At 39.0% G+C, this 16,241-nt stretch overlaps 2 protein-coding genes across 4 annotated transcripts in view; both read right to left on the reverse strand.

Annotated features, from left to right (window-relative positions):
- Positions 1 to 16,241, reverse strand: part of LOC136255542 (zinc finger protein 431-like) — a 135,508-nt gene that overhangs the window by 52,771 nt on the left and 66,496 nt on the right. The window lies entirely within an intron of this gene.
- LOC136256061 (uncharacterized) lies at positions 11,863 to 15,287 on the reverse strand. The gene is made up of 3 exons (XM_066049019.1): positions 14,927 to 15,287; positions 14,319 to 14,876; positions 11,863 to 11,972 (listed from the first exon to the last, which is right to left on the reverse strand). Exons 1-3 carry the CDS (start codon positions 15,285 to 15,287, stop codon positions 11,863 to 11,865), a joined length of 1,029 nt encoding a protein of 342 aa, XP_065905091.1.

Genomic DNA, 16,241 nt, shown 5'->3' on the forward strand with positions numbered 1-16,241 from the left:
TACTTAATCGTTGAATATTTTATGTGTCAAATGCACCCGTATGGGTGATTTTCCAAAAATCCGGTGACACATAATGATACAAACTTCTTTGTTAAGTTATAGTGATTATACACTGTCACTTAGCCTGTTTTATGAGATTTGATAGGAATAGGATAAAACTACTTTTCTCTCTTAGCTAAATACTTGGGTACTACGTGTCCATGCATGCATGCAACTGCACTGAATACACATTAAAATGATTATAACTCTTTCATCAAATCCTCAAATTCACCACTTATCTAATTTTGTTTTCATTGTACTCAGAATGTATACACGGTACTGTAAGTAGCTATTTCAAAGTATAGAGGTTTGTAAGTTACAGATGCTTTCCACATCTGAAAAGGCTGTTCATTAAGACCACAGTAATATTATTTGTGATACCAGAGTGAGCAAACATCACAAAAGCAACCAATCTAACTTCATCAGAGTCTGACTTGAATTGATTAATAACACAGGGTTCAGCTGTACGCACCGAAATAAAATTATGAGAGCCTAATTAAGATCATTTTCATCAACATCATCTTCATTGTATGTATACTTCTTGCACTGCCTTTGGTTATAATGGCATGTATACATATCAACTTAGGATATCCACTACAGTATGTACCTGTTCTTCTTGTAAGTAGCTGTACTTGTAGCTTTAGTTTTAGTGGTTCCACCTTCTAAACATTGAATGTGCGACAAGAAGTAACTTATACAATACCTCAACTACATACAGTGCTCCATCAATTAGCTATCCAAACCTCTATTATCCAAACACCTGATTATCTGAACAGTAGAAATGACTGCTCTATTAGAGTATTTTGTTCAATATGAATAGTATTTGAAAGAGGGCTCTGTATATAAATAAATAGGCTTTGATTATCCATTATTTGAACATGCCTTGGTACTAATGAGGTTGAATAATCAAGGGAGCACTGTAGTTGCTCAGAATAACTGGCCACTAGCTAATTTACAATGACATTAGTAAATAAAGTAGTATATATGATTTGACTGCAAACTATGACAACCATCATTTCACACCATGCGCACAATATGCTTTGAAGGGAACAGATGCAATCAGGACAGAGTTAAAAATAATAAACATTTTAATCAGTGAAATGGTCTATTATTTAATTCTAATGGGACTGTTCTAGAGTGTAGGAGGTATTGCAGTTTGCATTTTCCACTGACTGGTCTATTAGAGAATAGAAAGTAAATATGTTTTCAAGGTGTTACATTTTGAAATATCCACACAATAAGCTAGCATATGGTGGCATAGCACTGTAGCCTATTTATTACACTGGCATATTGTGATGCAGGCCTAGACACAATACCTAAAATGAGGTTTTTAGAGATGCCATATTTGAATTATATAGTTTGACCATATTGGTTTATGATTGATTGATTGATTAAATACCTGATTTTGATCTAGTGTGGTTTTGGCTCTCCACTGGTGCCTTCCAACTGACACTGGCTACAAGTTTGTATAGCTATTTATCCATGTACTCTTGTTAATTGATTCAATATCTGATCTTGCCTATGGTTAGGCCATTGTTATTATATTCCTTCCACCCGCATCAATTTTTAGGTAGCCACACCAAATTTTAATTATTTGATTATAGATCATGTGAATGCACTATTTCATGATAGAAGGAGACACAGAGTGGCCAAGTTTAGGTAAATGCATTAGCTGTGCATATAAACATACCAGAAGGATGGAAGTCCCTCCACTCTTGTTCAAAGGTGCATGGGTGTACAGCCTGGCAGCCTTCAAGATCAAGATACTCTAATAGAGCAGTCAGAGACTGAAATAACTTAAGTGTATATAATGGAACCTCAGTTATCCGAACCCCGGGGGGTCCATAAGTCTGAAAAGTCCATATCTCTGAAACAGTGTATAATAACCTTAAAATAGCATAAATATATATTTTAAATATCACTATTTTCAACCACCCTAACAGAACAGTCACTACTCTAATAGAGCAGTCACTTCTGTAGTTCGGTTAACCGAGAATCTGGATAAGTGGGGTCTGGATAACTGAGGTTCAACTGTAATTAATATATCAATAATCACCTCCCGCCTGCATCACCTGTTGTTCTATTGGGTGACGGTAAACAAGCAATATAATAATGATGGCCTTACAGTAATTAGATGTTCATGAGTCTCCACAGGTTCTTTCCAAGTGACTTTGGTTGCAAAATTCTACCCAGTAATTTGGAACGTAAAAGTACTTCAGCTAAGACCTTATACATTCCAAATACCAGTCTGATTGGTTCAGCCATTTGACAACTACAGGTGTCCGGAAAAAAGGTTGTCCAGTTATTGATGTACTGTATCACTCTATAGACTTGACAGCTAGCACTCCTGAGGAAGTTCTTTCATATTGTACCCTTTACATTATAATGATGTCTCAAAACCATCATACATTGGCTACATGGGCATGTTAATGCACTGTATAGACTAGCTAATAGGCCCATGAATCTGCTCGAAATCCATGTAAGGAGCTGCTGCAGACAAAACGGACTATACCTGGATCAAACAGCAGTAGTACAATGTTCACAGTAACTGTTTCCATCAATTAAGTAGCTGTGGAGATCTTGTAAATGCGTTGACTTCCCAAAAACCAAAGAATAGTGGCGTCCGGAAATCATAGTCATCGAAACACGCTGACTTCAACGAGCCATACCTTCCAAACCAAGCATAACTGTGACTCCAAATTTTTATCAACACACAACCATAGACTGATGGTACATTCCCTAGAGTTTGGCGGAAATCAGAGCTGTAGTTACTGAGTTCAGGGCCACTGTCTGGATTATTGATTGCTTTGTCTGGTTATTGATTGTTTTTCCGGACAGATATATTGGCTTCATATTCCTCCTAGCTGCTTCAAGCGTTTGGGCTGATATTTTATATTCGAAGTACTTTAGCCTAGACCTTTATACGTTCCAAATTTTAGACCAATCGGTTTATCCATTTGGAAACTACAGGTGTCCGAGAAAAGGATCGTCGGTTATTGATGACTTACTCTAGTGTAAACATAGATGTGATGTAGCCAAACAGTTTCGCTTGGGCAACACAGCTCTCCACACAGAGCTTATCATGTTGATTGAAAGATAGATAAGATAGATAAGATAGATAGATAGATAGATAGATAGATAGATGATAGACAGACAGAAAGCAGATAGATTATCCATATTTATAAAACCGTCATGAGCCGTGAAATATATGGGTACACAAAAGGCATATAGCCTGCTAACGTACTCCGGCCCAAAAACTACATACACACATATAGGGGTGTGTAGCTACACATGAGTACAATTTAGTATGACAATAAAACAATTACAACAGACGAAACAGTGTACAAAAGTGACGAAATAGCTACTACTATACAACAAGAAAATGACAAAGGCTGAGTGAAATACAGGACAATTAGACAACTGAAGAATATGATGAGGAATAGAGTTAATTCCATAAAAGGAGGTGTTATGATGGTTTACTGGCGAGGGAATAGGAAGTGTTAGTGGATGGGATCATGTGTTGGTACATATCAAAACTAGTCTGTGCATTTTGTCAAATGAAGCCATATGCGTATTTCATTTATTCAATACATTTTGTACACAAAACACATGTTTTTAAAATGTAACGTTTCATTACATCTTACACATTAGACTTTTCCAAAAAAAATGGGTGGAATTAACTATTTTTAACCTTCAGCTTTCTTTTGTTCAATACACTTTTATCATAATTCAACGGGGAAGTCACTGCTCTTGCAGTTTGAAGTCCGTTGATTGCAAATAACTCCTATACATTTCACATTGATGATTGTACATAGCTCATTTATCGTGACGATTCTAAGTCACACATGGGGAAATCCTCATTAAAACGGGTAGCATTACTTAGAACATTCTAGCAGCAACAGGTTGGTGTGAAATTTATGTGGATTGCAACAGTATTTGCCGGTGCTCTGGTGGGTCAAACGTTTGTAAGAAAAACTCCATATATTTGAATGGGCACACGGAATACCTACTTCCCAGAGAGCTACTTTTCGGATGCTATTCAATGCCACAGGGGTTCTAGCGGACTGAGGTTTGTAGTAATGTATTTTATATCAGGTAGGAAGAGAAACTCTACTGGTAACTCAGAGTCAATTTTCGTATACGCGTAATTTAATTTTTGCGGTAAACTTGAGACAAGTTTTGATATGGGTAAAAAATTGAAAATGCTTGTTAAAGGGGATGGGATTTCTGGCATTTATGTAGCACCCTAAGCATCCAGTTATTGTCTGGTATAGTTCAAATAGCAAAGTTGTTATGGAGGTTTTAATGAAATGAGTAATGAAACAACTGGTTGACTTTCATCATCCAGGTAGTCTTGCGTGGCCAGACCACTTTTTTCCCATTTTTGAGTGATGGTTGGCAGAAAAAAGGTGACTTTGTCAGAAAAAAAAATTTTGTAACAGCCCACAATATGATGCAGGTACCCTGAAAAAGCTTAAGGTGTCAGCAGAACATTGTGTACCTGTATGCAGTGCTGTATAGTCAATCAAATCAAAACACAACTTTGCTATTTGAATAAATATGAGCTTATAATCTTCAAGGGATAAGCACCGCACAGACAGTATAGGCTCTGGCCATGCAAGTCTCATATGATAAATGGTATGCATGTTTATATGCCAAAACAACTGTAAAAAGAGCCACCCCCCCCCACACACACACACACACACACATACATACATACACGTACGTACGCGCGCACGCACACACACACACACACACACGCACACACACACACATGCTTACATGCATTTCAACATAGCTATAGAGTTCCTTCGATAACTATCAATCTGCATGTATAGTCCCAAATTGTAGTATCACAAGTACCTTACATACATCACAAGTTGATGTTAAAGTACTTCAAAAACCAGGTGTCTATATGTAAATAATCAACCATGTACAAAATTTAGCCACAAGGTTGATATCATTGCTATTACAAAAGGCAGAGCTGTGGTCAAGTGCAATAATAAAAATTAATCAATTGTGGTAGTCACTTTGTGAAATGTTTACTTGCTCTTCCGAGCTTTAAATTATCTACAACCTAGCTACATGAACTTTCTTGTAAACTACTACCTTTGTTGAAAGACAACCACCTCCAAAGTGGTCATATTCCAAACTGCTGCGATACCATGGCAACAGCTGATTAAAGCAAAACTTTACCATCTAAAAATGGCATTTGTGCTCTTCCTTTTATTGCTTTACCAGTTGATGAGTAAAAAGCACCCCTCACCATATACACAGATCAACCAGGATCAATATCCACGTCTCAACCCTTGGCACAGAAACAAACAACTGCTAAGTGTATCATTAACAAAATGACAAGAAAAGCTAGCTATCTTCCTGGAGGTGTTGCATAAACAACTTGGAGCAGAAAGTAAGGCAATCCAGTATGACTTGTGTGGTTGATGGATGCACTTCAATGCAAAAATGTATCCAATGAAGTTTATGAAAATCTGAATGCTGTGCTTGGTAACCTTAACAATCTTGTGATTTCTTCACCTGCAACATTAAGATAGCTCTCAGTAAGTTGAAACTAAGGTGATCTCAGCATAAAAGGAAATTGTCCCAGCATGCTTCAGTAATTCTCTACAGTACTTCAAAATTTACTCAGTCACCATGGCATGCACCACTGGAGGGTCGGAAGGTACTGATCTATTAAATTACTGCAAGTCAGCCCAGTATGATTGTCTCTGGACACAGAGCCGTAGCTAGCCTAGAGAGAGCTACTGCTACACAATCCCACTTTAGGCTTTCTATGGAACTCTTACCCAGATAGGCTTGACTAGGGGCCAAAAAGCCTACATTCAGAGTACAAAAAAGGCACTAGTGGTAGGGTTGTGCAGTTAAGCCGGTGCAATTTTGCATTCCATATACTATCGGGCATTCTCTTGTAAGGCAACCCATTGTACTTGGTGATTGAGTATTACTGATGCCATGTGTATGTGTTGTTGATCATATCCAGAAATCTGGAGACTGTTTTATTACAGTGTTTTATTATAGTTTGAATTGCAATTCCAGTACAGCTTGAGAGAAACCTAGCTTAGGTTTATACATTGTCGTTAAGCAGTAGTTATTCATGGCTTATGTACATAGTATATTAAAAATTATAAATTTTAAAATGAAGTAGGAATCCAAGCAATAAAAAGTAGTGAAACAAGAGATGAACATGGTAGCTATTACAGCATAGTTCAGTGGGAAATCCCTACTTTGGCATGATATAACAATTATTTTGTGTTCAATACCAAAGTAGGGATTTCCCACTGAGCTATGCTGTAATAGCTACCATGTTCATCTCTTGTTTCATTACTTTTTATTGCTTGGATTCCTACTTCATTTTAAAATTATAATTTTTAATATACTAGTTTATTTAGTTTTTTTGCTATAGCATACAACTAGCTATAAACATGTGACTGTTCTATTAGGGTAACTGCTGTATTAGAGTATCTCGAGTCAGGGCGTACACTCGTCAGAACCCCAAAAGGCACATCCCACCAGTGAGTTTGTTGTTGTGGCGTAAAATGGTGACAATGCACTGTTTCATTTGGGCTCTAGGCTTGCGACTATGGTCAGTGAGTGAGTGAGTGAGACAAAATTTCGAGTTTTGACGATTTTTAAAAAATTCTATATCCGGCCGCCAGTAAGCGTTTTCTTGTTTTTAACACTACATTTGATGTTAGATGGACTAATATTATTCCGTAAAGGTGATTTTCTTCATGTAAGAAGTTCCTAAGCTGGTTTTTAAAAGGCTGTATTTTTGTGGCGGTGAGCGTCATTTCTGGGGATTCCTACTTAAACAGTACTACCATACTGTTTGATAATAAAATCCTTACAAATGCTAATTGTATTCATACATGGCTTTCAAGGAACAGATAGTAAATACCATTGGTCAAAAATTCCCTTAATGTGATTCATAGGATCAATGAATTTGTTAGAACATGTGATGCATTTTACAGTCTTCTAATGGACATTGGTACAGTAGACTTATAACGCCAAGAAATCCATGATCAAACTCTCTAATAGAACATTCATGAATAACTAATAATTTTCTGGTAATGATTATCTAATCCAAAACAGCCAAGCTGTAAAAAAAAGTGTGCGGCCCTCAAAAAGGCTATGGTGAAAAAAGATGTGAAATCCAAGGTGGCGGCCAAGAAATGGCTGTGATGGTAGGTTAATGGTAAAAATTTTAATAACGACAATTCGGGTGAATTTTTGTGCCGCTTGGTCTTGGCACAAAATACACCTGAATTGTCATTATTAAAAATTTTACCATTAACCTACCATCACAGCCATTTCTTGGCTGCCACCTTGGATTTTACATCTTTTTTCACCATAGCCTTTTTGAGGGCCCACACTTTTTTTACAGCTTGGCTGTTTTGGATTAGATTTCATTTCTTTTTGTATTTGTATACCCCAAAGCTGGCCTAGGGCCAGCTTTGGGACTTTTTTAACCTATCTTTTTTTCTTTACCACAGGAAGAAGAAAAGATGAAGTAGATGTACTTTAAATATTTTATCAGTAAATGTACAAATTATATATATAATACATACATTTATTACAGAAATCTCCATGGTGGTTTATTTTTAACTGAACACTCTACAAGGTGGCTTCTTCTAGAATGCTCTCTCTACAGGGTAAATTGTTTGTAGCTGAACGGTCTACAAGGTAACTTCTTCTAGTTGATCTCTCTACAGGGTGATTTGTTTGTAGCTGAATTCTGTACAGGTGATTTGTTTGCAGCTGAGCTCTTTACAGAATGGTTTCTTTGTAGCTGAACTCTCTAAAAGGTAACTTCTTCTAACTGATCTTCTACAGGGCAATTTGTTTGTGGCTGAATTTTCTACAGGGTGATTTCTTTGCAGCTAAACTCTCTACATGGTGGTTTCTTTGTAGCTGAACTCTCTACAAGGTAATTTCTTCTAGCTGATCCCTCTAGAGGGAGATTTGTTTGTAGCTGAACTATCGACAAGGTAACTTCTTCTAGCTGATCTCTCTACAGGGTGATTTGTTTGTAGCTGAATTCTGTACAGGTGATTTGTTTGTAGCTGAACTCTTTACAAAATGGTTTCTTTGTAGCTGAACTCTCTACAAGGTAACTTCTTCTAACTTATCTTTCTACAGGGTGATTTGTTTGTAGCTGAACTATCTACTAGGTAATTTCTTCTAGCTGATCTCTCTACAGGGTGATTTGTTTGCAGCTGAGCTCTTTACAGAATGGTTTCTTTGTAGCTGAACTCTCTACAAGGTAACTTTTCTAGCTGATGTCTCTACAAGGTCACTAGTTTGTAGCTGAACGCTCTACATGGTAGTTTCTTTGTAACTGAACTTTCTACAAGGTGACTTCTTTTAGCTGATCTTTCTACAGGGTGATTTGTTTGTAGCTGAACTCTCTACAAGGTAACTTCTTCTAGCTGATCTCTCTACATGGAGATTTGTTTGTAGCTGAACTCTCTACAGGTGATTTACTTGAAGCTGAACTCTCTAAATGATGGTTTCTTTGTAGCTGAACTCTCTACAAGTTAACGTTTTCTAGCAGATCTCTTTACAGGGTGATTTGTTTGTAGCTGAACTATCTAAAGGTGATTTGCTTGAAGCTGAACTCTCTAAATGATGGTTTCTTTGTAGCTGAACTCTCTACAAGATAACTTCTTCTAGCTGATCTCTCCACAGAGAGATTTGTTTGTAGCTGAATTCTGTACAGGTGATTTGTTTGCAGCTAAACTCTTTACAGAATGGTTTCTTTGTAGTTGAACTCTCTACAAGGTAACTTCTTCTAGTTGATGTCTCTACAGGGTCACTAGTTTGTAGCTGAATTCTCTACATGGTGGTTTCTTTGTAACTGAACTCTCTACAAGGTGACTTCTTCTAGCTGATCTTTCTACAGGGTGATTTGTTTGAAGCTGAACTCCCTACAAGGAAACTTCTTCTAGCTGATCTCTCTACAGGGAGATTTGTTTGTAGCTGAACTCTCTACATGATGGTTTCTTTGTAGCTGAACTCTCTACAGGGTAACTTTTTCTAGCTGATCTCTCTACAGGGAGATTTGTTTGTAGCTGAACTCTCTACATGATGGTTTCTTTGTAGTTGAACTCTCTACAAGGTAACTTCTTCTATTGACCTCTCTACAGGGCGATTTATTTGTAGCTGAACTCTCTACACGGTGGTTTCTTTGTAGCTGAACTCTACAAGGTGATTTCTTCTAGCTGAACTATCTCTTTCCATAGTTGCATGAACTCCCTACAAGGTAACTTCTTCTAGCTGATCTCTCTATAAGGTGAATTGTTTGTAGCTGATCTCTCTACAGGGTAACTTGTTTGTAGCTGATCTCTATACAGGTTACTTGTTTCCAGCTGATCTCTTGAATTCTCTTCAAAGTGACTGCTCTATTAGGATGACTGCTCTATTAGAGTATCTCGATCTCGCACTTGCTGCACCAAATTGGATTTCGTGTTATAACTCCGTGGCTTTAAGTCTGATTCTTCTACACCATTGATGATCCTTTCTAAGATGATTACTCCATCTGTACAGTGATTTTCAAAGCATTACCCCAAGCGGTCTATCTGGTAGGCGTGGCAAGCAGTCGTTTCTTTATTAGCTAATCTCGATTGCGTAATTGTTACACACTGTTGGTTTTTTCGATGTATCTTCCTGGTTTTAAGCTCGATTTCTTTCAAACCACAAAAGGTTTGAGGTTCAATAGTTAACCTACTCACCCACCGATTTTCAGCTTCTTCCCATGCGCGGTTTACCCTGTAGGCGTGACAACATATTGGTGTTATTTTTCGTGAATAATCGCTCATAACTCTTTGCCTGTTTATCGTATCCAGCCAAAGTTGGTACCGAGATGCGCCTTTATACCCCCCTTCAGTGTGCCAAATTTCAAGGTAATCGGATAAGGCGTTCGCGTTTTATAGCAGTTTTTGTAAGTGTGCGAAAAGAGGAAGAAAGAAACGAAGAAACTAAGCCACTTTTTGAAGTTGCATATCTCGGGAACGCTTGAAGTGATTTCACTCAAATTTGGAATGTGGAGTCCTGTAGGTGGAGGGAGTGTGCACAGCAAAAATCGTCTTGTTTCATCAAGGCAGCACAGAGCTACGGAGGTGCGAAAATTGCATTTACTTTCTTCCTGTCAATATACTCACGGGTGTTACGCGCCGGCTTCTTGGGCTGCACGACACACTACCGTGTGTCTTGATAGCTGGCCACTGACTTGTAAGCTACCAGTCACACAACAACGTACTAACAACACCTTAACAGCTGCAGCTGTATAAGCATTCATTGTAGTATTCAAACAAAGTTTAGTGGTTAGATCAATGTTTTGTACGTGGTCTCAATTGCACCACATAGCTGGACAGCAAGGCACCCACAAATATTTTAATGCATGTTCCAGCCAAGGCTTTCCCAGAGTACTCCATGTTTGAGAGGCTGACAGGCTGTTGTAACACACTATTTCCTTGACAGAGGCTATTGTTTAGCTATCGTATGCTGCTACAGTTCACGAGAAGCTTGGTAAGTTCTAGGATAAGTTTCACTACAGACTTGCATACATGGTTGTATGGCTTCTTGTACCACTGGTCACTAGCTAGATTGACTGAAAAAGTTGGGAGGAGGGGGCATGGCCTACCTGCCACCCCACCCTCTCACCTCCAGAGCCAGCCTTGAAATGAGGATACTTACATAATCTGGACACTTGATAATGGTCCAAAATTATCCCTTAGCATGTAAACCAATCTAGAAAGTCAGGACACCTTGATAATCTGGACACTTTTGATTAGTCCCAAGAAACAGGTTTCATGTCCACTACTGATGTACTATATAATTGTAGTCTCTAGATTGTTGGTGGTCATAGCTGAAATGTCACTGTACTGTGCTATGGTAGTAGCTGTAAGCTTGGTTGTAAACAATGTGGTCCTGTGCTATGCTGTGCTACTGACAGTATGTTCTACCAGTAATGTGGTTGTTGTGGATGATGCAGTCAGGTATTGTTGATCAACCTGATCATCTATCAGTTGGGTGCTGTAGATATAATTCTTGTACGTATGTGTACTAGTAATGTAGCTGTCAGGTCTTCTCCACGTAATGTAGATATATGTAGCTGCCATTGATATACATAATTGTCTGATGCATAACTATATGTGACCGGGCCTGCGACAACAGGGCATGTGGGCACAAACTACACCTCGTCATAGTACAGGTCATATCTCAGTACTGGAACAAAATATTTGCATTCTGTAACTTGCCTCATAAAGCCAATTAAAAGCTTACTAAGGGCTAAATATTTCATTGCCACAGCATAATGGTATAAAAAGTTATGAGTCGAGGAAGTTTGAAAAAGTAGGAAAAATCATGTGCCCAGATTCCCTGTTTTCGCAGGCCCAGTCACATATACCAATGATGCAGTCAACAGAGGTTTTATCATTAAAATTGGTGTTTGTGGTACCAACGGTCAGACCTATAGCAACTTGTACCGTAGTTGTTACATTTACTAACTACCAATGTGTTGTCAGCCATATGTATATGCTACTGACATCACATTTTTACTGCAAGTAATGCAGTGAGGTACATGTAACATATAGCTGATATGTGACTGTACCGACCTATACTGACGTAGCTGATGTGACCGTACTGCGCTGGCAACCTAGCTGATGTGCAGCTTTTCTGTGCTATAAATGTAGCTGAAGTGCGATTGTATATTGTGCTACTGATGCGACTGTACTGAGCTACCAATATAGCTAGGTGGGATTAATAGACATGGCTAGATTCAGTTCAGAGAGGACATGTCAGTGGTCAAATCAGCTGTGACTGGCCATGATCACAGAAACTCATGACTGCATCACTTGCAGCAACTATGTCAGTAACACCAGCTGACTGCTTCACTTGCAGTAGTAATATGACAGCTACATCAGTAGCACAGTACAATCTCACATCAACTATGTCAGTAGCTCAGAACATTCACATATCAGCTATGTCGGCAGCATCACTTGCTGTAAGCGTGACACTTAAAGCTAAAATGAGTCCATTTCTAAATAGTGCCCACCCCATTAAAAAATATAACTGATAAACAGAAGAGAGCCATCTTGTAAAACTTGGACTATGGAGGTTTTCCATGTATTTTCACTCCCTTCACACGAGAAGGGAGGAGAATACTGAGTGTTATGTTTGTGGGGATGTTGAGTGGTCGATAAACATCTTACTCATCAGGCTAATTTTAGTTGAAGGTGGCACTGACTGTAACATTATGAGACCTTAATCCAGAGTAAGTCAATGAGGTACCTTTTACATTTTCTGGCTTTGAACAGACTGTAGTCAAATTTCATGCCGTTGAAACTGGTCGCCAAGGGGGTATAGTGTGTACACACACCCCTGTAGCTACGTATATATCGTGCACTTTTATGGAAGATGTGTTGAAGTTCGATCATGTGACCAAAAAAATGGTGCCTTCATGCATCTCGCAACTATTTAATTAGGAGGTGTGCTTGATTTTTCACAGGCTAACTGTGCTATTTAGCTGAACTAATCATGCAACATGCATACGCATGTGGTTGTAATTGTGTGCTATACCAGTCTGTTGTCCTACAGGTATGTATGTTGACGCATGCACTTGGTACTATGAGAAATATAGTGCATTCAATCAAAATTCCAGTCACTGTCTGTCCTATCATAATAGATAATTGTAAATAACTAAGCTGAAGCTATAGTACTTGTCATGCCTTTATCAACTATGAAAGAACCTTTATCTACTACATTTATTAGCTGTGTGTCACATGAATAACCTTGTCTAAAACCATACTGTTGTTATTTAAGATTTGATATTGGATGAGATGGTTCATTATGGAAGAATACAGAACATGTGGAATAAGAGTTACTGTTAACTGTGTCATAGAGCCCACACACTTGTAATTGCCAGTTTGCCTGTTACATCTTTGGTTATCTATCTTAAAATTCATGCATATCTAGAAGTAGAAGTTATACTGTTTGCGAAAGTGTTATCCCACTTGCAAACATAGACATCAATATACTCTAATATAGCAGTCAATTTCTTTTCCTTAATTCGTATGTATTATTCTCTTGAACACACTGTGATGGCTACGCACATAGTATGCTCTGTCCTGTTGTTAAGTTGCCTCATTAATGTATGTACTCGACCCAGTCCTATAGATTAACTAGCTGTAGTACCTGCCCTATCGTGCAGGGCAGTATGTACAATGACATGGAAATTAAATGAAATTACAGTTGGTAATATACTATTATACATACTTTATAAAAGACTAAGGAAACAATGTGGTGTAAGGATTGCATGAATGCAATAATTGTGGAGAAGTGCACTCTTATTGGAATATTTTGTGACTTAAGTTGCTCAAATTCTACCATCAACCAAACATACCATGAATTACTGTAATCTGCACTACAACGATTCTGTTATGACAAAATATAACGGCTTTATAAAATATAACAGCATGGGCACAGAGTGGGGGCTAGCAAGAAATAATAATAAATGAAAACAAAAAATTTTGAGTCATCCAGCCCAAGACATCTCATGGAAAAAACCTGCCAGTTTTTTCTTTTGTTTTGCTGCACAGGAAAAACCGGAAAATGCTCCACTCTGCTTTGTATGCATGTGTAGAAAGAGTTCAAATCATTGCTGCAAAGTCTATAAATAGCTCCCATTTTCACAACATGCCCCACGTTGTGAAGAACAGTCTGCCACGGGACCGTGTCATTTCACTGTGTAGCTGCAGTCATCCCTCCTCCTAGCAAACCATCCAGGATATGCATAAAGACAAAAGAATAGAAAAGATAAATAGTTTCACACATACATAAATATACAAAGCAACCATCTGATACATTTTTTTTACCATAATACCTTCCTTACCACCATCCACAGGTGCTGATCCACAATATCACAAAGCAGCAGACAAACCTAACTAAAGTGCATGTGTTTGCCTATCTAAAAACCTCACTATAGACTACATTACGTGTTTTGCAATCCCCTCTAACTAAAAGTGTCAATCTATCTGCTGAACCTACCCTAGATAGTGCCACATAAAGCATGCCGTGTGTGAAGCTTTCGTCCATCAAATCTAATCCTACACCCTTAAAAGTTTGGCCCTGGCTTTTGTTAATGGTCATGGCAAAGCAAAGTGCAATTGGAAATTGAAGCCGTCTAAATTCAAAAGGCAAAACCGAGTTACTCGGAATGAGAGGAATGCGTGGTATTATAATATCGTGTCCTGCATATCTACCGTGAGAAATCTTAGCCTCTACTGTGTTAGCCAACAGTTTAGTAACTACACACCTAGTGCCATTAGTAACCCTTGGAGGATCTAGAGAGCGTAGAATAATAATAGGAGCGCCTACTTTAAGTAAGAGAAGATGCTGAGGTAGTCCAGATACCTCTAAAGAGTTCAAGAATTCTGTTGGAAAGTGAACAGCCTGAGATTCATCAGGTATGGTGTCCAAGGACCTGTAGTCACAGCAGTCACCAGGTAACTGCTCCACCAGAGTCATGTTGATGGAATGAGTGGTCTTGTTAAGAGGAGCAAGAATGCAGCGTTCAGAAAGCCAAGCCAAGTCCCTAAAGTTAGAGAGCAAATCTGGGTACACCCTGGAAACCAGTTCCTCCTTGCTATCCACAAAGGTTCCCATGGTGTCAGGTAGCTGGACAACATCAGGTAGAGTGTCAATAGGAAACTTCCCACACAGGTGCACTCTCATGTTAGTGTGTAGTTGTTTAACCACCACACTGTCCCACAGATGAGATCGCTTGAGGCAAGCATCAACAATGTTACCTCTAGTGCCACCTTGAATGACAGGTAGAATCTGCCTGAAGTCACCACACAGTAGCATGCACTTGCCTCCCATTGGATTATCATTCCCTTTTGCCATTCTGTTGAGTAGAGCCAAGCCCGTGGTTTCCCAAAAATCATCTCCTTTGTGAGCATCTCTAACAATTTCTTCACCTTAAGCCTAAACACACAGGCCACTAAGTCTGGACGGTCCAGAGGCTCTTGACCTGGTAGTAGATTGTTCCTAATCTCTGGCCAATTAGGATTGGTGGTCATGGTGATAAAGAGGTCGGGGTGGCCATACTTCCTAACGTAGGTCATTGCATCCTGCTGACGCTCATGCATGTAGCGTGGTCCACCAGTAAATGACGACGGTAGGATCACCCTACAACCAACATTCCTGGGGTCACCATCCCCATCTACCATTGCATCCCGCAAATCCTGGTAGCAATCAGCACGTAGTGCCTTTTGCTCACGCCTGAGAAACTGTAAGCGCTCAGTTTCAATCTTACAGTAGGCGTCAACCAGGAATTGCTGGAAAAGCCTTTTAGCCTTAAGCAATACAGGCACTTGCTGCCTGACCATGATGTGGTAGCGGTAATACACCATGGCTGTCAATTTCCTACCATTAGCCAATTTCAGGTTGATGTGCCATCCATCGGTGCCATAAGAAAAGAGTAAAGGATACTGTAAAGGATCATACCCCCTATGAAGTTCAGAAATGCGCTGCAAAGACCCATCCCTATAGTGCAAAACTATGTCCCTATTATTTACATTATCATTAGGCATTAGCACTCCTACGTCGTCACACATCGGGCCATTGTACCTCCTAGCATGCTCTCCTACAGGCCGTTTGTTCTCATTAATCACTACCCTAATATTTGCTGGCTCATCATGCTGCTCAAATATTTCTTTAGCTACCTTAATAAGTTGAACATAGTGATTATCGTCATGCAAAAGCTCAGTAATACCCCTAACTATGTCAAGCCTTAACCCATCAACTATCCCACATCTTGTAGCTACTTTAGTTTGCTGGTTGTCGAGAAAATTTAGGAGACTCACCTGTTGATGGAACTAAACTACCTATACGATGATAGACTTGACCCTGTACTCTAAAAGAAGGATTGAAGCCAGCCATAGTTATCTCGTTACAGCCAAAGCTTGTCATTTGAAATGCACTATTATACTTACGTATGCTAGCTAGAAAATGTTTACCTGCTGTGTTTGTACCTTCATACAGGTGTCTCAAGAATGACTGGGGCTGTGGAAATGCCTCTAACTGGACATTACCCTTCAAGCAACAAAGGGATTCGGTCTCCTGGGGAAATTTTAATGCGCTGCAGTGTGTGCATTCTACACTAAGTGTGCCTACATCTGTAG

Source organism: Dysidea avara, chromosome 1 (genome assembly GCF_963678975.1).
Source record: "Dysidea avara chromosome 1, odDysAvar1.4, whole genome shotgun sequence".
NCBI classification, from domain to species: domain Eukaryota; kingdom Metazoa; phylum Porifera; class Demospongiae; order Dictyoceratida; family Dysideidae; genus Dysidea; species Dysidea avara.

Bases quoted from the DNA above. Each gene is read 5' to 3' on its own strand.
- LOC136256061 (XM_066049019.1), bottom strand. From the start codon at position 15,287: ATGGTAGATGGGGATGGTGACCCCAGGAATGTTGGTTGTAGGGTGATC. The intron at 14,877-14,926 runs GTGCATGCTACT...CTGTCATTCAAG, and splicing joins GATAATCCAATGGGAGGCAA to GTGGCACTAGAGGTAACATT. The intron at 11,973-14,318 runs GTAGATATGCAG...CTACTGATGTAG, and splicing joins AGAGGCTAAGATTTCTCACG to CTGTCATATTACTACTGCAA.